At 42.4% G+C, this 20,926-nt stretch overlaps 1 protein-coding gene across 1 annotated transcript in view; it reads right to left on the bottom strand.

Moving 5' to 3' along the window:
* Nucleotides 1-9,719: 9,719 nt before the first annotated feature.
* Nucleotides 9,720-20,926, bottom strand: part of GFM1 (G elongation factor mitochondrial 1) — a 48,112-nt gene continuing 36,905 nt past the window's right edge. Inside the window, exons 14-18 of the mRNA XM_084847350.1 lie at nt 17,089-17,251; nt 14,770-14,914; nt 12,660-12,820; nt 11,155-11,208; nt 9,720-10,081 (exon numbers count right to left, since the gene is read on the bottom strand). Of these exons, the coding sequence (XP_084703476.1) occupies nt 9,950-10,081; nt 11,155-11,208; nt 12,660-12,820; nt 14,770-14,914; nt 17,089-17,251 (655 nt within the window). The 3' untranslated portion in view covers nt 9,720-9,949. The remainder of the gene's footprint in view (nt 10,082-11,154; nt 11,209-12,659; nt 12,821-14,769; nt 14,915-17,088; nt 17,252-20,926) is intronic.

The following is a 20,926-nucleotide window of genomic DNA, read 5'->3' as shown; positions in this document are numbered from 1 at the left end:
CTGCACAGAAATACAGGAGGAGGAGCTTGGTAGCCCCATCGAGAGCATCTGGGTTGAAATAAATGGAGCAAAGAATAAAAGGAACCTGGTGGTCAGAGTCTACTACCGGCCACCCAATCAAGGAGAAGACAAGGATGAAACTTTTGAAAAGCAAATAGCCAATGTTTTAAGGAAGCATGATGTAGTAGTAATGGGGGACTTCAATTTCCCCGATATTTGTTGGGAGACAAATTCTGCAAAACATGGCCCCTCCAGGAAATTCCTGACTTGTGTGGCGGATAACTTCCTCCTACAGAAAGTAGAGGAAGGAACTAGAGGATCGGCTATCCTTGACTTGATCCTAACCAACAGAGATGACTTAGTGGATAAAGTAGCAGTTACAGGAACTCTGGGGGAAAGCGACCATGTTGTACTTGAGTTCTTGGTTCTAAGGGAAGCAAAAGCCGAGTGTACTCAAACGCGTACCCTGGATTTTAGGAAAGCTGATTTTAATAAACTCAGAACAATGATCAGTAAGGTCCCATGGCAAGCAATGCTAGCGAGAAAAGGAGTCCAAGATGGGTGGGAACTTTTAAAAAAGGAAATTCTCAAGGCACAATCACAAACAATTCCAACAAGAAGAAAAGGTGGAAGACAACAGAAGAAGCCAATGTGGCTTCACAAAAAGCTTAGGGATGACCTGAAAACAAAAAAGGACACATATAGGAAGTGGAAAGAAGGCCAAGTAACAAAGGAAGAGTACAGGCAGGTAGCACAGAATTGCAGGGATGGCGTCAGGAAGGCTAAAGCGGAGAACGAGGTGAGGTTAGCGAGGGATGCTAAAAACAACAAAAAGGCTTTCTTCAGCTACGTGCATAGTAAAAGGCAGAGGAAAGAAATGGTTGTTCAGCTATTAAATAAGGATGGCAAAATGATAACAGAGGACAAAGAAAAGGCAGAGGTGCTCAATTCCTACTTTGGCTCAGTCTTCTCCCAAAAGAGGGTCTATGACCCCCCTGGCAAAGGCGAAGTACAGGCTGAAGGGGCAGGATTGCAGCTTGAGATCGACAGGCATATGGTCAAGGAACACCTCATTACTTTGAATGAGTTCAAATCTCCAGGGCCAGATGAACTGCATCCTAGAGTCATAAAGGAACTGGCAGAAGAACTCTCAGAACCGCTGTCTATTCTCTTTGAGAAATCATGGAGGACCGGGGAAGTGCCAGATGACTGGAGGAGGGCTAACGTTGTCCCTATCTTCAAAAAGGGTAAAAAGGAGGAACCTGGGAACTACAGACCAGTCAGTCTGACATCAATCCCTGGGAAAATTCTGGAGCAGATGATGAAGGAATCCATCTGGAAGCACCTTGACAACAATGCCGTGATTACTCGAAGCCAACATGGATTTGTCAAAAACAAGTCCTGCCAGACAAATCTGATCTCATTTTTTGATCAAGTAACCTCCCTTGTAGACCGTGGGAATGCTGTGGACATCATATACCTCGACTTCAACAAAGCTTTCGACAAAGTGCCCCATGATATCCTGATGAGCAAACTAGCTCAAAGTGTGCTAGATGAAACAACGATCCGGTGGATCCACAGTTGGCTACAGAATCGGACTCAAAGAGTGCTTATCAATGGGACCTTCTCAAACTGGGGAGAGGTAACGAGTGGGGTACCGCAGGGCTCAGTCCTGGGCCCAGTGCTCTTCAACATTTTTATTAATGACTTGGAGGAGGAGGTGCAGGGAATGCTGATCAAATTTGCAGATGACACAAAATTGGGAGGGATAGCTAATACTTTGGAAGACAGAAACAAAATTCAAAGTGATTTGGATAGACTGGAGTGCTGGGCAGAAAACAACAGAATGGCATTTAATAGGGACAAATGCCAAGTTCTGCACCTAGGAAAAAGAAACCAAATGCACAGTTACAAGATGGGGGATACGTGGCTCAACCACACTACGAGCGAGAAGGATCTTGGAATTGTCGTCGATCACAAGCTGAATATGAGCCAACAATGTGATGTGGCTGCAAAAAAGGCAAATGCTATTTTGGGCTGCATTCATAGAAGCATCGCTTCCAAATCCCGGGAAGTACTAGTTCCCCTCTACTCAGCACTGGTTAGGCCTCATCTGGAGTACTGTGTCCAGTTCTGGGCACCACACTTTAAGAAGGATGCAGACAAACTGGAGAGGGTTCAGAGGAGGGCAACAAAGATGATCACGGGACTGGAAACAAAGCCCTATGAAGAGAGACTGAAAGAACTGGGCATGTTTAGCCTTGAGAAGAGAAGACTGAGGGGAGATATGATAGCACTCTTCAAGTACTTGAAAGGTTGTCACAGAGAAGAAGGCCAGGATCTCTTCTTGATCATCCCAGAGTGCAGGACACGGAATAATGGGCTCAAGTTACAGGAAGCCAGATTCCGACTGAACATCAGGAAAAACTTCCTGAGTGTCAGAGCAATACAGCAATGGAACCAATTACCTGGGGAGGTGGTGGGCTCTCCCACACTGGAGGCCTTCAAGACGAGGCTGGACAGCCATTTGTCAGGGATGCTCTGACTTGGATTCCTGCATTGAGCAGGGGGTTGGACTCGATGGCCTTGTAGGCCCCTTCCAACCCTACTATTCTATGATTCTATGATTCTATGATAAGTACTTGGCCAGAGCACTTAATATGTGTCCTGTGGATCGAGGGTACTGTTGGTATGTGCACATACAAACGATCCAGATGCAACCACGCCGCTCTGTCCTGAACAATGGCAGATTCAGGGGTTTTATACCCTTTTCCCTCATTGGGGCTCATGAGATCAAAGTATCAGTATGTTCAGTATGTTCTTTGTTGATAATACAGCATGTCCCAAATTCCAGAATTAACGTTGTTACTGACAGATTGACACCTCCTTCCGACTCCCCAACATCTCTCAAGGTTGTTTTTGTGGTCATAACATGCCATCCTCCGTTTTCAAAACATCTGCAGATACTCCTCTTTTATTGGCCCATTTCCATCTTCTGCAACTGATACTTTGCCAATCTTCAGCAAATACCAGAGCACCCTCATCTGTTGTTGTTGTTCAGTCATTCAGTCGTGTCCGACTCTTCGTGACCCCATGGACCATAGCACGCCAGGCCTTCCTGTCCTGCGCTCTCTCCCGGCGCGTGCTCAAGTCCATACCCTCATCTGGCCCTCCTGCAATAATGCCATTCATTCTCCATTCACACCTTCCTTTCCTGACCTGGGCTAGAATACTTCATATGCACATGACATGGAATGGTTAAAAGTTAACCTTTTCACATTTCATGATGTTCTCAATGGACACTTAAATGTTTTGGGTTACAGGGTACATTCAGGATGTTTACAATTCATGGTACATTCAGGGTAAAACTTTGCATTCTATTTACTTCACACCACATTTGTTACATTTCAAAAGAGGACAAGAGTTCATTGTGGCATCTGAAGTCTACAAGGTTATTTACTAGGAGCAGAGAGAGAAGTTATAGAAGGAAGCAATCTTTATTGACAAAAGTCAAGTATAGGTGGATTTAAGAAATGAGAGAAATTAATAAAATGAGAAGATATTAAAAATAAGATATAAAAGTAACTATTTAAGGGAAATATATGTGGATGTAAGGAGGTATAGGGAAGACAACATGAAAAAAAGAGGAAAAATAAAATCACACTGTGTCAGAGAGAACTGTGCTGGCTACCTCTCCGCGCTTGGAAAATGGAGATGGGGAAAAGGGGCGTTCCCGGGGGTGGGGAGGAGACTGGGGCAGCAGCCATACAATAAACCCAGTGGCCGCTCCAGCCTCCTTCCCTCCCCAAAGCCTCAGCTAGACAGGCGAAAGTGCCTGTCTAGCTTAAATGCTCCTGCTCTGCGTAGGATACTTGTAAGCCTCCAAGTTCAGAGGCTTACATGTATGCAGGCAGACCATATAGGATTGTGCCCTTCAGCATATTAATTTACAGTTCAACACAGCATTTTACAACATCAAGGAAGGCATATTCCCAGATAGGGTCTCTCTTCAATCAAGAAGTCATGAGCAAAAGTGGCTTGTTGGAGGGGGAAATAACCCTACCACAGGCCATGGGTTATTTGGGGGTTGTTTTCCCCTCCGACAAGCCATGCCGCCTGCGTTCTGATGACATGACAAGCTGCGCCCACGCAGGTAATTAAGTAAATGAAAAAAAAAATGATTCAAATGTTTAGAAATCTGTTTGTTTTTTAAAAAAATCCAGTTGATCAAAAAATTATCCACCCTGGACAGCACTGCCGCTCAGATCACCTCTCACAGGATGCTTCCACAACAGGAGAAGACTGTTATATTAGCCATCTGTATAACCCCCATCCACCAGCAAAGGGAAAAGGGGAGGGAGAGGACATGTGTGAAATTTTTGTGGAATAGAGAGCTGTCTACAATTAATCTGAGCATCCAGGATTTGAGTAAAGGATATGCATGCATGAGTAATGGTAAGCAGGGGTATGATTTATCTTGTTTAGGTAGAATCAAGCTTATAGTACACAAAAAATGAAGCAAATGTGTTTCTCATTAGAACATATTAGCATCTTCTGAAGTCTTAAACATGTATAATTATTTCTGCAGCAGGACAGTGCTGTGTATTTCACAACAGATGTTCTCTGTCATCATAATGACCCTCAGATTCCTCCAGCAGGGCATTATACAGCAGAAGAGCAGATTAGGGTGGACAGCAGGCAGATAATGAATCTTACAACAGAATCAAGAAAATACCCAAACTACTAAAGGCAAAATATACTCCAGATTAAAACAAGAATTTCTGTGACTTGAAATTTTGCTCTACAAATGAGGTGTTAATGTGACGCTGACTTACATTCACTAAAGTTTTGAAATAATTGATCAGAAGTGGGACGTATGACAAAATTCTGCATTGTATGCTCCTGTTCAGGGTTCCATCCATAGTGGTTAGTTAAACACGCTGCAAGTATCAGTCACGTCCTGGGGGAATTTGCATAATTACTCTTTGTTACTGTGCTAAAGCGGAGTAGTTCCTGTACTTCAGCAGATATGTGCAAATCTCACCTTTTTTTTTTAAAGTTAAATTTGCACAAATCTCCCTGGGAAAGACTGAAGGCAAAAGGAGAAGAGGACGGCAGAGGATGAGATGGCTAGATAGCATCACCGAGGCAATGAATATGGACTTGAGCACGCTCCGGGAGAGAGCGCAGGACAGGAAGGCCTGGCGTGCTATGGTCCATGGGGTCACGAAGAGTCGGACACGACTGAACAACTGAACAGCGACAAGTGGCAGTGGTGACAGTAGTGAAATGTTAAATTTGTGCACATCTCCCTGAAGGTGAAAACTGTTTTATTATATGCTTGTACATTGCCCAGAGTGGCTGGGTGACCAGCCAGATGGGCGATTAATAAATTTAATCAATCAACCAATTAATTAATTAATTCTACAAAAACCCTGTGCTCCGCAAATGAGCGGAAATATGCTCATTAGTGGAGTATTGGGGTAGGCTGCTGAGGCTGTGCTGCAGAGGCCCATCGGATGCGTGCCAGGAGCATGTGGCGGAACTAAGGGGGAAACAAGCCATGGCAAGCCGCAGAGTGCCTAATCATCTTGTTGGGAGTAATGTGGGTTAGCGAGTGAACAACCAGCCCACTGTAGCTTATTTTCAGGGTGTGAACCAGCCCAGAGAGTGTGTATGGGTGGTGAACCAGAGTGAGAGAGAAAAAGAGATGGGCAGAATAAATTGGTTGGAGGAGGAGGAGGGAGAAAGTTTCCCTTCTGTGAAATAGGTTTCTGTTCGCACTAAAAATTGTGGGTTCAAAGGAGCTATTTATTATGTGGGGCTCACACCCCAACCCTGCTTTGTACTCAGCCTTTTACTGACATATAGTTCCACATACGAGTGCAGGATTTCTGTAGCTAGCACAACTATTGGTACTTCCTATGTGGATCCTAGTCATGGCCGTGCAGTCTTGCAATTCCTAAAGCCAGCCCTACTCCTTCTCCCTTCCCTTTACCTATCTAGTTGCCAGACAAAGGTCCAAGTTCTGGATGCAGAGTAGAGCATGCACATTGTGCAAAGTGATGGGGGGACCTAGGGATTTCCATAAATTTTACTGGTATGTGTAGGGGGGGATGCAGGTGGGGCAAAGAATGCAAATTCATAAATTGCACCTAGGAAGGAACAACGTATCTCAAGACTTTCTCAGTTCAATGCAGGCTCTTTATTTCTCTGGCCAGATAAGTTTGGAAATGTATCTGAAGAAATGTAGCGTATTTAGGGATTAGTCTGGGTTGCCTCTAATTACGTATCATGGGAGAATCCAACTGAAGACAACTGGCACAGAATGGAGCAAACTGAAAGTGTTGAGCAAGCGGTAAGTTAATGTATCGAAGGATAGATTGTGATGGGTTGCAGTGGCCAATACCCTTCAAGCACTGCTACTAATTGGTTTCTCGAAGCAAAATGACATAACCTTAAGTAAGAACATAGCAGAAGTCACAACATTGGGCCACTTCCTTTTGAGAAACCTCAAAGTATGAGTTATACTTGCCTAAGAAGGCATGTTCTACTTGCCTACCAAAGCCTGACAAATTGCTGGGGTGGCAAAACTCTGCCTGCTCCTCTGGCTTCATAAAGGAGGCCTCAAAACATAGTCTCCTTTGGCTCATTGAAGTTCACTATGAATTGCTCTTTAGCAGCAAGAACTAAAATGTCTTTGTTAAGGTGTTGCGTTACAAGGATAAATTTCAACCCAGGGACAAATTTCTTCTCTCTTCTTTGGAGTCTCCCACCTAGTTCAGCTTTCTCCAACCTGGTGCCTTCCAGATGTTTGGACTACAACTGCCAGCATTTCTGACCATTGGTCATTTTGGCTTGGGCTGATGGGAGTTCAGGTCTGAGATCCTAATGATATAGGACGGGATACAAATGTTTGGGGGTGGTGACGGCCAACAGGAAGCTCTGGCGTGGGCTGGTCCATGAAGTCACGAAGAGTCGGAAGCGACTGAACGAATAAACAACAAAAGTCTAAAACATCTGGAGGGGAGTAAGTTGCAAAAAGCTGACCTAATTCTTTTTGATTGGATGGGAGATGCTGCATTCAAAGAAATACAGCATAGCCCATTTCATTCTCCCCCCCCAATGAAGGATACATACGAGTGTGTGTGCACCCAAGAGACCAAGTGTCATATTGAAGTGTGAATTCTTCCTAGAACTTAGTTCCAACATTTTAAAAATGGAACATCTCTGAGTGTTCCTGTAGGAGTTGTAGTATGTTTATTATTGTCAACTAACTGAAATATTGTTTAATTCTGTTATTTTTATAAAAACAGTGACATCGGTAAAGGGCAAATATTTATTTTTTCATCAGATATTTGTTGTTTCATGCTTGTTAATGTCATTTGAAAGTCATTAGCTGCACTTCAGTGACAGCTGTACTCACTGAAGGCACAGTAATCTTTCTCCCCCTGGCCCCTTTTATTTCAGAAAAGGAATGATTATCTTGAGATTTCCTTCCAGATTGCCTTCGTTGATGATGTCTCTCAGGTAAGTAACATTCTTTTGCAGTAAAAAATGTTTTTTTGGGGGGGGCGGGGGTAGTTAAGAAAAAGAAAATTCCAATGTAGTGATTACCATAGCAACAGGTTAGGCCACACAACAGGGGGGAAGAGAGGAACATTAAAGAGCCCCAGAGCTGAGAGGACCTACATAGGATGTACTAAGAATCCCATGGCCTTCCTGTGTGCTTAGCACTGGATTATCATGACCTGAACTAGGTTTGTAAAGTCATACTTGAAACAACAGTCCATGGAATTACCTGGCAACATTTTAGTGGAAAGATTTTCTGCTGTTCTATCATCCACATTCTGGATTGGATTGGCCTGTGGCTCATTGCACATTGTCAACAACATGCCCAGAGATGAAACACGGTTCCCCAATTTCTCTATACTTGGATTTTTCTAATAGTTGGTGCTTTTTATCCACAGGAAACTCTTTGTTGGCATATGCGAGTTCTGTGGCCTCCACAGCACAGAGTGAAAGTTACACAGAAATGCCACCAGCCAAGACACAGAGAGCCACTAAGTGCGCAGTGCTTTAATGTTAGGGGAAAATAATTTTTGGTAAGCATTTGTAAATCTATTTCATTAGGATGGCAATGCAGTATTAGTCAAGCTTGACAGTTTCCAACTTGCACGTTTTTTTTCAGGTGATTGTCCCTAAGAACTGTTTGAGATACTACATGTATGTTCTATTAAGGTATGGGAATCAACTAATTAAGTAGTTAAAAAGTTAATGAAATGGCTAACTTTTATCTTGAACTAATTAGGAGAGCAATCCTAGGGATTCCTCTCTGTAGCCTGTGCCCTGCTAGCAAGAGCCAGGCAGGACAGGAGGAAGACAGAGGCTATTTTGCCTCCCATTCCTATTTAAAAATAAAAATTTCAGCTGGAGAGGCCTCTGAGCCCATCTACCCTTCCCGTTCACTGTTCTGTCCCTTTTTGACCTCTTTGAGGTCACTGTTGCAACCTCGGAAGAGCATCTGCCATGGTGCTTTCTGCAGCTGTTGTGAGAGGGTGGGGACATGGAAAGGCCCAATCTTGTATCTCTCCTCCCTCAAGCATAGCATTGTCTACAGCCTCAGAAAGCGGAATATCCTATGGTCCCAGGCCAAGACAGCTGGTATTTCTGGGTAGGCGGGGCACCAAACACCTGACCGTGGCTTCATTTCCCCTCCCACATCAATAATTAATAGGTAGCTGCTCCCATGCCGCTGTGCTTGCTTGTGCGCTTTTTTGTCTTTCCCTTCTTCCAGCAACAGCAACTTCAAGATGTCATTTGTACATACGTGGCAATTTCATATGTGCAAATCATTACCCATAAGGCTGGGGAACTTCCTGGAGGGTCCCGGGGGCAAACTATCTCCTCAGAACTAAATTGCCCTGTTTTCAGCTCTCTCTGCCTTTGCTGAGGGAGGAGGGCACCCCATTCAGCTCATAATGTACACGATGCAGGCACACGGTCTGATCAGTTTCCTTATCCCTTTGAAGAAAAAGAGAACAAAACCCTAAAAGGTGGTGTATCAGGTGGGAACTATAGGAGCAGCATCTGTGCCTTTAAGAGCTAGCAAGCTAGTTGGTTTTGCTTCCTGGTGCTGTCAAGGAAAAGCACAGAAAAGTAGTAAGATGAATCTCTCAGAGCCCCTTGTAAAGTGTCCCCATATCTGCAGGAGATAAAAGCACAGAGTTGCCTTGGCACCAAGGTTGCTCTCAGAGACCCCCCCTCCCCCGGTATCTTTTCGATGTCACTCCTTTTAGGAGGGAATTGCCCTTTGGATGTAACCCCAGGAGGAACTGTTTGACCGCCCGCCCAGCCCTGCAGCCTCTGTGACCTGCCGTGTCTTTCTCTGCAAAGAAGAACCCCCTTCCTTACCCCTGCCTGATCAGCAGCCCTTAATCAGGGTGGGAATCACTGCGTTATTCAAAGGGATGCCATCTCCAATTGCTCACCCCAGTTCCAAAGATTGTCTTTCTCTTTTCAAAGGCAATCTTTGCAGTCACATTCTTGGCCCAGCTTGCCTCGTTGGGGCAGCTTCCAAAGTCCAGATCCCGTCCCCAATGCTCTGTATTTTCTCCTATGTATCCTATTTAAATCAGACAGCCTTGTCTTGCCATTCCCAAGCTTTTAAGAAGTATCTCCCAAGTGGGATGGGGTGGAAGTCAATGCAAAATAAGCACTTAAAACAAAGCCAAAGACATTTTATTAAGTTAAGATAGTGATTCATTAACAGAATTTCCATGTGAACATTTCAGCAACAGTCTGTTAGTCACTTAATAAAGTCAAAATATTGATCCAGGATGAAATTCAGCGGCCTAGTCTGAATTTTCTCGAGTCTTTAAATCAATCGAGCTTTGCAGCAGTAGAAGCTTGTCAGCAGATTCTTACAATCAGCTCACATGGAAGTGAATCAGCTCTTAGCCTTGCCCTTTTTCCCAGGAAGTTGCCCTGTTGCTTCTAGGTATCGGGTTGTTAATTCTTCCTGTACACTGGGTAAACAGGGCTGGTATCTACTGTATTCCATTGTGTATTCACCTTTTCCCTGGAGAAAGATAATCTTCACATTATGGGCACTATAAACAAATACTTAAGTATTAAATTACACTTAAAAAAAAAATGGCATAGCTTTCATGGATTATACCATGAAACAATCACAGTAAGAAAGTGCCATTGCAAATTACCAGTGTTTCCTAGACAGGCGTCTCAGTTCGTATTTCCAAAAGGACAAATTATGTTCATCAACATACATACATTACCTTCCTGGGGATAAAAGCCAGCTACTTTTGAGTTCTCTCTACATTTCCTTTTCATGCAATTGAAAATCTGGCTATTTCAAGTCAGAAGCATAAGAACTTCAAACCACCATTTTTCTGCAGCTTCTAGCCACATCTACATTTCCTTTCTTTGTTCCTCTCTCCCAGTGTTTCTTCCCCTCTCTGATTCATTTGGTCCTTTCCTCTTCCCCTGACTTCTCTAGACCAAGGGTGGAAAAAAGGTAATTCTGAACCTACTTGTAGATATCTAGGTGATTTGCAGTAGATCTGCAAGGAGTTCCAACTCCTAAGTGTTTAATAATATTAGCAGGATTTTTGTGTGGAAGGAGTGTGAGCTCTGTTCAGTTCCGGTGCTCAAAACAAGTCCCTTCTCAGAATTCTTTAATTTTAATTGTATGCTGGTGGATCTCCGGGTTCTAGTAAAAAACAAGGAAGATCCTGCAAGCCTGAAGTCCGGCCGCTTCTGCTCTCAATTATTCACAAACCTCTTTTTCTAGACTTTCTTTGCTTTCCTTAGCCTGTTTTCCTTGTCCAGTCTATTTAGACTCCTTTCTAGGTACCTGCTTGGTTTACCCCTTCTTCTATAGATCTTTCTGCCTGATCTGCTGCTCTCTAAGATCCGACTATAACAGCCAGGACCCTTTCTGCCTGGCTTGCTGCTTTGTTACATTAAGCTAAGCCAATCACTACCACAGGCTACATTACCACCTAAACAAAAATCCTTAAGGCATTACAGTAGCAGTGTTATTGCAACACTGGTAATGGTAGGCACACGGCACATGATTATTTCTATAAGATGGAAAGAGATTTGTTTTAACCTGCTCTGAACTTATCTGCTCACCTCTGTGCATGACCGCAGTTCTGTAGAATATCCAAACATATTATTCAACGGCACCTGATAACAAATAAATAATTGTATTTTATATTGATTTTAATGGAAAGAAAATGATTTAGCTTTTTAGAAAATCTACATTGAGTAGGTTTTCACGTATATGTATGTTTTTACATCATCAGTACCAATAAAATATTAATTTATCTGTTGTCTCTCTCTGACTGTTTTTAAAGAGTTAACTAAAACTCTCCAAAACGTGGACAGTGTGAAAGGTTGTATACATTTACACAATATTAATTTGCATAACAGAATTCTGTAGAGGACACCTCCAGCTTTTGTATCAAGAAGAATTTAAGCTAGTTAAAGCCCTTTAATAGACATAAACGCTTCTTGGTACAGGAACTGGGAAGGTCTGGTATAGTCAACTCAGCCCTAACTATTGTCTAAAAACTAAGCAAGTCAAGAGATGTGAGCATGAAGCCTAATCCACAATCCAGTTGAGGTAGAGCATTTGAATTTAAATCACATGTAGTAGCATTGAATCAGCTTAAATTCAAGTATTTTGACATCTAAGTTGTAAACCATGGCTTGGATCCAAAGATGGAGGTGGAGGGTTACACCCCCCTGCCCGCCGCCATGCCCCCCCCCCTCCGGCAGTCTCCTGAAAAGCTACTCTGGCAAGTCCCTTGTGGGTGGAACAGGGAGCTGCAGATAGCAGGAAAAATTAACAAAACTTCTTGTACCTGTGTACAGGAAGCTTTGAACAAGCACACTACTAACATAGGGTTGGATCCAATGTTCGTATCTTAAAAACAACAGTAATATAGGATTTATAAAAAAAATACTTTTGTGTTGAGATATTGCTGCACAGCCTTCTTCAAACGATGCACTACCGATTTTTCATTAGCTACACTGGAAAGCTAAGCTGTAGTAATTAGCAACTCAGTTACATCTATATCTTACTCTTTACTTGAAACATGCACTTTGCAATGACATCTACCTCTATAATGTGTTAACTCCCCAAAACAGAGAACACAGAAATTTGAGGAAGAAAATCTTTCAACTCAAGCCTCCACGTATGGTTAATGTTCCTTGAATCAAACTGGTTTTATAGGGCTCATTGACACCGCCAAATTCTATGGTGCACAAACATATGAGTGTGCTGGTGAGATGAAAGTAACTGCTGTGATCACAGCTCCACCACATGGATGGTCCACATAGTCACGTATCTATGCACACAGTGGCATGGAAGAATTGGACAGCGTGAACAAGCTCAGAACAGGCAGGATAAAAAAAGGAAATGAATATCTTAATAGTAACTGAAGGGAGGTGAACCTCTATAATCTTTGAAAACTGCCCAGAGAGCTTGGGCTATGGGCTGGTATAGAAATGTAATAATAATAATGATAATAGCAATGACTACTAAAATAGCAATGCTAAAATACTACTTTAAAAAGTCATGGTTAGGTCCTGTTCCATTGTAAAGGAAGTTGAATACACTCAGCAGTACATACATCAGCATAGAGAGTGAAATAGTCTTCCATTCCATCTTGCCCTGTGATGATGCCATGGCGGCGATTGAGTCCTGCAATCACCACTCCTTGGAATTCGTTGGGTGCTATGACTTCCACAGACATAATGGGCTCAAGAATACACATTGTCACATTATCCAAAGCTGGGTCAAAAAGAAAATGTTAGAATACCGTTATCGCATCATTTTATTTTTTTCTTATTTTAATTTTTAAAATACAATGGAAAAAAAATAAAATATATATATATATATATGAATGAATTTCTGTAAACAAACAACAATATATCTTCAATTTCAATAAAGGTGTGTATCTATTGGCTGCAGAAAAGATTACTCTGGCAAACTTTTGGAAATCGTCTAATAAAATCAAGAATTCAGGCGGGTTAAGGAAATCTCGGATTATTAACTTTGGTTAAATTCACTGGTTATTAAAATGCTGACCAGCTGTCAGCAAGTTTGTGAAATGTGACAAATCAGTGAATGGATGGCCTAGTAATCATCTAATATATTTAATCATTATTTACTCTTAGGAAGAATGGCTCTCTTGAATTGCAAATGCTGCATGATGTTCTTTTTAACTAATACTTTATGGGCAGGATCCAACAGCGTCATTCCACTAAATCAAACAGCACTTGTGTAATTCTGCTGAAACTATCGGTCACGCTGGTGGAGCTTGCGCAAGCAGAGCACACTGCATGAGCGGAATTTTAGTTAGATTCTCCCCTTGCACAAAGTTGCAAACCTAGTTTCTGCTAGTGCAACTTCACTGTCTCTCACATGCACACACACACACACACACATAATACACTAGGGATGTTGGAGAAATCCAAATGGATTCAAATGACTTTGGATTTCTGTGAATCTGACCCACAGATTCTGGAGTGGACCAGCACCTTCTGAGTTGTGCTGACTTGTGGACCTTAAAAAAAAAAAGCTTTCTGGAACTGAATGCAAATTTAGTCATACAAAAGTATGAAAGTTACTGGAAAACATGCTAATATATATGCCATTTTAAAAAAAACAAACACATTTTATATATCTCTGTTCTCTCTTCAGCCTCTGCTGTATAGCACTTATTTTGTGCACTCTGCTTATTGATTGTACATTGAGCTAAGAAAAATACACGAACTGTTATGTGCCAGCAAAAGTTACATAAATTGCACTGGACTTTTTTGCGTAGTTTTCCGAAGGTGAAAAAATATCTGATTCCTTCAAAAAGCAGACGATGGAATGAAATGCTCCTGATGCTCCACAAAACATAGACAAAACAGATTAAACAAAATCTGCACCTCCCTAATTTATATGCCCACACTGAGAGAGAATATCAATACAAGTACACTCACTATTCACATAACATAAAAGTTAGTAGAATCACATTACACAGAAATAGTAAGCATTCAAAACAGTCATGCTCAATACTAACTTAAGTCATATCTACATTAACCACTCTCTTGGATAGCATTAAATCTTTCCAAAAATAAACATCCTTCCTAGTCTCACCTTGGGGGAAAAAAACATTTAAAGGGAACCCCCAATCATTAATGGGTTTTCGGTTGCAGTGACTTTCCTAGCAAAAATGAACCACCACCAAAGGTTTAATGACAACAGCACACTTTGCTCTGTAAGAAAGACAGACATAATGTGTCTGTCCTGTTCAGAGGTCTATAGTCTACTACAGAGGATGAAAGAGTAGCACCAGGAAGCATTAACTATAGCAAGGCAGTAAAGTAAGGTAATGGCAGCCATGACTGGCAGAAACAACAATAAAGAGACTTGTAAGGAAAAGGAGGAAGCTGTTCCAGGAATAAACAGCAGCATAGGAGAAAACATGAAAGCAGGTGTGGATATAGGAGAGCAATGAGCTTCCTCACAGCAGAGAGAATGAGGGAAGAGTTTTTCACAGGATTGAAGAGGTGGGCAGCTTTAAAGTGTAAGGACTAGAAGCTTGAAGTTGCTGAGGAAAATGACAAGAATGAAAGTGATAGCAAGAATGTGCTTTGTACTCAAATATCATGGATAAACAACAGGGGAAAAAATGAAAAGAGAAGACCTTTGTGGATGAGGTTAAAAGCCCCCCATCTCTGAAGTGATACCTTGTTTCAGGGCACCTTCGGCAGCTCGGATGAAAGCTATTTCGTTTGAGTCTACCATGTGATTAGCACCATCCTCTAAGACAAACCGCACCCCTGAAATCTTGTGACCTATCAAGGGGCCTTTCTCACACGCTTCACGAAATCCCTGTAAAGGAGATTAGTAATCTCAGTTTCAAACGGTGGTGTACACTTTAAAATCCAGAACGAGTAGACGAGAGATATAAAGCAAAATAGCAATTTGCAGTCATAATATTATTGGATCAGAAAGGGTGTGCCTCACTTGAAAAGGAAACCCCTGAGACAGCAACACACTGTTATGCTATTATAAAAGAACTGTCCTGTTTTAAGTTGAGCATTCATGATTCCAAAATCTTGATGCATGTTACAACAGCCTACAAAGAAATAATAACATTTGGTGGAGAAATCTCACCATACAATGTTCTCCAAAACAAATCAGAGCTTTCAAAAGGTACTGATGCTGATTTAGCAGATTGGGACTCAGTTCCTGAACACCCTGACTTGAAAGGAAATCTCACTGATTACCACAGAAATGCTTTTCAAGTTAAGTGTACCTAGGGGTTGTAGCCAAAAGCAGCTATGTCCTGGAAGAAAGATTAAAACAAAAAATACAGCACAGATACAGCAGAGAAAACAGCTTGCTCTTTTCATCCTCTCTCTCAAACAGCAAGTGGTGAAGCCTCTTCACAAAACAACAGGCTAAAACCAAGGCAACAGGCGATTCCCCATGCAATGATGAAGTCTCAGCGAGGCCAGAAACATACCGCTTTGTAGGAGACCTCTAGCTTATCCTAACAGTGGGAACGTCTCATTTCAATGAAAAGTTTAGCTGTGTGTTCACTATCTAAAAAGTATGCTTATTTAAACATACAGGCTGAGAACTCAAAAGGAGCTAGGGTTACAACTACATCAGGTTGTGTTGGACTGCTGTAACTTGGAGAATCTGTTGCAAGTCTATCACCTTCTTCCCACCGGTTGAAGAAATCTATCTTAAACTTTGTCTTCAATTACAGTACCTTAAAACACCTGAAATATAGCATATGCAGTCAGGACTGAAATGGCATGTGGTCCTTTGTGCAAGTGTACGTGTGGGTATTGCTGATTTCCCCTTCCAACGATTGCCCTGTGCACCTCAATGAACAGAGGCCCTGACTGTTAAGCATGGACAGCTACACTAGGAAGAGGAAATCAGCAACTCCTGAACATGTGCAAGGAAGACTACATTCTGCCCTTTGAATCTCAACCATATTCTAGACATGACACATTCTAAGGTATTTCCTCTGAAGATGTAACATTAATATGGAGCTCTTGAATGGGCATGCAGAACTAGACAGATCTGCATAAACTCGGAGCAAAGTAACCAGCTTGATCGGAATGCTGCCTGAAGGAGTGAGGAGCTGTCCCTGTGGAGACCATATACCACAGGTTCAGTACAGACATGATACTGGTTCTCTGCAAGCCATCGTTTTTAAACCAGGAGCCAGCCTTGAGGACACACACATACTCTGCTTGCTTCCTGTGTATGCAAAGCAAATTCCTGCTCCCTTCCATTAGCAGAGTTGCCAATGGTTTAGCATCATAGATGCGCTGCTAAAAATGTTAGCTCATAACCATGACTTGTCAGCCCACTTTGAACCCTGCTCCCAAACTGTATTTTACAAAAGTCATAATTAATGTATGTGCATTTATAACACAAAACCAATTTGAAAGGTATAACTTTACGCAGTTATATTTTTCTTAACAGAGAAATCTTACTAGAAGGTAGAAAATCCAGCAGTTCTTCTGAATTTACTTGCTCTTATCAATTCCTGCTGCATGCTGAAAGAGAGGCAACACTGGACAGTGGTGTGTGTGTAATTGTCAAAGGAAGGAATCCATTGCTGTGCCTGTTTCATCACGTGAGAGTGCTTTCATAAAAACAAGTCAACATGGAAGGAAAGCGGGGACTTCTAATTTATGGCGACTGTGAAAGCCACCAGGAGTCCATCTCTGCCTACTTCAAGTATATGGAACAGAGTATTATGGAATTTCACTTTGCAAAGACTGACAAAGGGCCCAACAGTATTGTGGCCAGGTTTTCCAGTGCCAGAGAGAAGCAGGCAGGATGGAATGAGCTCTGCTTCTACTTGAATTGCCCAAGAAAGAGGTACCAGAAATCCCCAGCAGCAATCGGATCAGCTTGAAAAGATGTCCATCTGTAGCTTGGGGTCCTGTCACAATTGCATGACCTTAAGATGCGGATAAAAAGGGATATATGCCCAGTTTGATATATTACAAAACCTGGAAAAATCTATACATCACCTTCTCAATAACTGGCACAAACTGCTTTGGGATATTTGTTCCAACTGTTCTGTCATCAAATTCCACTTTGGTGTAGTTCTCTGGCTCCAGAGGCTCTAGATATCCCATCACTTTACCAAACTGGCCTGCCCCACCAGACTGCTTTTTATGAGTAAAGTCAAACCTGCAAAAGACACAAACAATGTTGCTCTGCAATAAGTGCACCGTCCATTCAGTTTGTGTAGCACTATGCGGGGTGCACTGAGGCTGACACTACTGATCTTCTATTGCCTTTAGGTGTACAGGCAAGGACACATCATTCTCACCTGAATGCTGCTTCACACACGCATACAGCCTGGAGCTTGCTCCAAACCCAACAAAACTATTTCTTGCAGAGGATTGTATGGAGGAACCACAACCTGACCCAGGCTTTACAAGGAGACAACCAGCAACCATTTCCAAGATGAGGGTAGTGTGTGTTTTTTTCTGTTGTTCCCATTCATGGAAATAGCTGCAGAGCTCCCCAGTTCACACTGAGGCTTTCCTGCGTGATACTTTACGCCAGCTGGGTTTACATGGAGAATAACTGGCCAACCCAATTTGACTCTACACTTAGAAGTAGGGGGGCTCCACATTGGTATAGCAATGTAGCATATCTAAATCAATCCCACTACATTCTGATTTGCCCATGTAGCTGCATCCTAATTGGCCAGCGTGCCTTATAAATAACCTCCCAGGCCAGCTTAATCAACAGTCTCAAAAATCCACTCCATTTTAGAACACATGCTCAGGAGGAAGAGCAGCCCAGGACATTTTGCTGCTAGAAGCGATGGCCACAGTTACATGAGAGCAAGAGCAAATGCCCCTTTTGACCTATCCTGGATATCTATTAAGGCCAGGGAAATGCTGAGGCTTACTTTTTGGAAGAGGATGCAGGTAATATACATGGGTGATGGTAAAGCTTACCACTGAACCTGTGAGTACAAACCTGTTCCCCTTGGTTGTTGCAAATGGCTGAGGCTTAGTGAATTAGAAGTATTAATTTATATTCATTTATGCAGAATTGATCCTGAAGCAAACAATAGCTGTGCAGAAAAGCTTTTTGCTTTAGAGGCGGCATGCACAAACTGCAGCAGACACCATTTTAGAAGAGGCATTCCCTCTTGTTCAATCCTAAAGGAAATCAACCCTGACTGCTCATTGGAAGGACAGATACTGAAGCTGAAGCTCAAATATTTTGGCCACCTAATGCAAAGAGAAAAGTCACTGGAAAAGACCCTGATGCTGGGCAAGATTGAAGGCAAAAGGAGAAGGGGACGGCAGAGGATGAGATGGCTAGATAGTATCACCGATGCAATGAATATGAACTTGAGCACACTCCGGGAGAGAGCGGAGGACAGGAAGGCCTGGCGTGCTATGGTCCATGGGGTCACGAAGAGTCGGACACGACTTAACGACTGAACAACAACAACATTCCCTCCTGTGTGAGAGAAGATGTGGGACACATTTGAAGTGGTGTTGCTGGAGCACCTCCATTTTGTCCAACTCCAGCTGTCATGGTAGCAAGGATTGGCAACTAAAAGCTATGGTGCTTGGTTATCAGGACCAGCTTCCACTCTACACTGACATGGAGATGATAATACTGCATTTAATCCTATATCCTTAGTCTATTGTTCTATAGTTTTCCAGTAGTTGTTTTATTTTGTGAGCCACCTGGAGAACTTATTGTTATGGGCTGGCATATAAATAACACCAATAAATGACTAAATAAAGTACTAGATTGACAGTTATTTTGTTTGCAAACCAAATTTCTTGGTTATTTTTGACACCATGGCCATTTCTACTTACAGTGGTAATGATAACAGCTGATTTTAGGAAACAATCCAGGACTTCATTACTGTCGGTATTTGGTACCAGTGTCCCCTCTCACACACACAAAAGTAAAAACAAATAACAATGTTCTTTTTTTTTTTTTTTTTCAAACAATGGACATCAGTGTGTGCATGTATGTGGGTGGGTGGGGAAGAAATGTGCTATATTATTTTGCTTTTTGTTCTGCAACGCTAAAAACTAAGAGGCTGTTTTAGCCTGAGCTATATTATGCCCATATTTAGGGGTCGGGTGGCTAAAGCGGAATGTGTGGCTTACAGCAACCCTGCCAACTACATGTTACAAGTGATCCAACTTCCCAAAGGTAGCTCAGCCTGGCCAAAATGTTATCAGAGTAGCCAAACTCCCCAGCTGAGCAGCAGCTCTGCCAATTTCCTTGACAGATTCTCACAGGTAGGAGGGGACCTGATAGGGCTCATATAAGCCAGAACCTAGTGCTGATCTTCATAAGCAGAAGAGCCCCAGATAATGTGATGTAGTTTCCCTGACCCTTGTTTTGCTATGCAAGGCCAGCAAAAGTAGTCCTGGGCTAGCTAAAAAGGATCAGGTGGTCCTACAGAACAGTGTCAAATCCCGGGAAATACCAACTCCCCTCTACTCTACTCAGCACTGGTTAGGCCTCATCTGGAGTACTGCGTCCAGTTCTGGGCACCACACTTGAAGAACGATGCAGACAAGCTGGAGAGGGTTCAGAGGATGGCAACAAAGATGATCAGGGGACTGGAAACAAAGTCCTATGAAGAGAGACTGAAAGAACTGGGCATGTTTAGCCTTGAAAAGAGAAGACTGAGGGGAGATATGATAGCGCTCTTGAAGTGCTTGAAAGGTTGTCACAGAAAGTAAATCCCTGCAGAACTTTGGATCATTATATGAAAGTTAAGTTCTGATGAAAATCTGAGGGGGTGTTGCTGGTTCAGACAGTTATGTTCACCACTTGAGGACTTATGTATATGAATTGACTATAACAGACAGAAGTTTCATAACCTCATGCATCAGCTCCAAGTCTTCAAAAGGATAAGGAATCAAGTGATGTTCGTATTTACTGTTAAGCAAATACGTTTAGGATATGCATGCAACTGGGCATGTTTAGCCTTGAGAAGAGAAGACTGAGGGGAGATATGATAGCGCTCTTGAAGTGCTTGAAAGGTTGTCACAGAAAGGAAGGCCAGGATCTCTTCTCCATCATCCCAGAGTGCAGGACACGGAATAATGGGCTCAAGTGACAGGAAGCCAGATTCCGGCTGAACATTGGGAAAAACTTCCTGACCATTAGAGCAATACGACAATGGAAGCAATGACCTAGGGAGGTGGTGGGCTCTCCCACACTGGAGGCGTTCAAGACGAGGCTGGACAGCCATCTGTCAGGGATACTCTGACTTGGATTCCTGCATTGAGCAGGGGGTTGGACTCAGTGGCCTTGTAGGCCGCTTCCAACCCTACTATTCTATGATTCTATGACTGAGAAAACATTGCTAAGGGTAAATCTGAAAAGTGCCCAAGATAAAAAAAACCGATTTAAAGAGAGAAGCTATATAGAAAATGCATCTCTGATTTCCTCTCGCCACAGAGGCAAATGTGGCCTGATGCTCTTTGTGAAAGAATACCCCAGAGTATTTCCAAATAATAAACACAGACCTTACAGGGGGAAAGTATTTTTAATTATGTAGGAGCAAAAACAAAGTATAGTGGTTGGCTGTTGGCTTTTTAAAGGCACCACAGTCAATTATTGGTATCTAAACACAACACCAAACTCATTTTACAGTATGTGAGTGCATGTGGGAATCCTCTGTACAACACTTCATTTGAACTTGTAAAAAGGTTTTCAGCTACAGCTAAGTCTACAAACATACTTATTACAAGTTAGTCTTTAACAGAAATAATTATTCATTATAGTTGTACTATAGTTGTCCTGGACTGAGCAGGAGATTAGGCTAGAAGGCCTACAAAACTCCCTCCCTACAAAACTCCC

The sequence above is a fragment of the Heloderma suspectum genome, chromosome 3 (genome assembly GCF_057233095.1).
Source record: "Heloderma suspectum isolate Gila_16-S chromosome 3, 16-S_ref, whole genome shotgun sequence".
NCBI lineage: Eukaryota > Metazoa > Chordata > Lepidosauria > Squamata > Helodermatidae > Heloderma > Heloderma suspectum.
The sequence above is the reverse complement of the archived record's forward strand: the minus strand, read 5'-3'. Positions and strand labels throughout refer to the sequence as shown.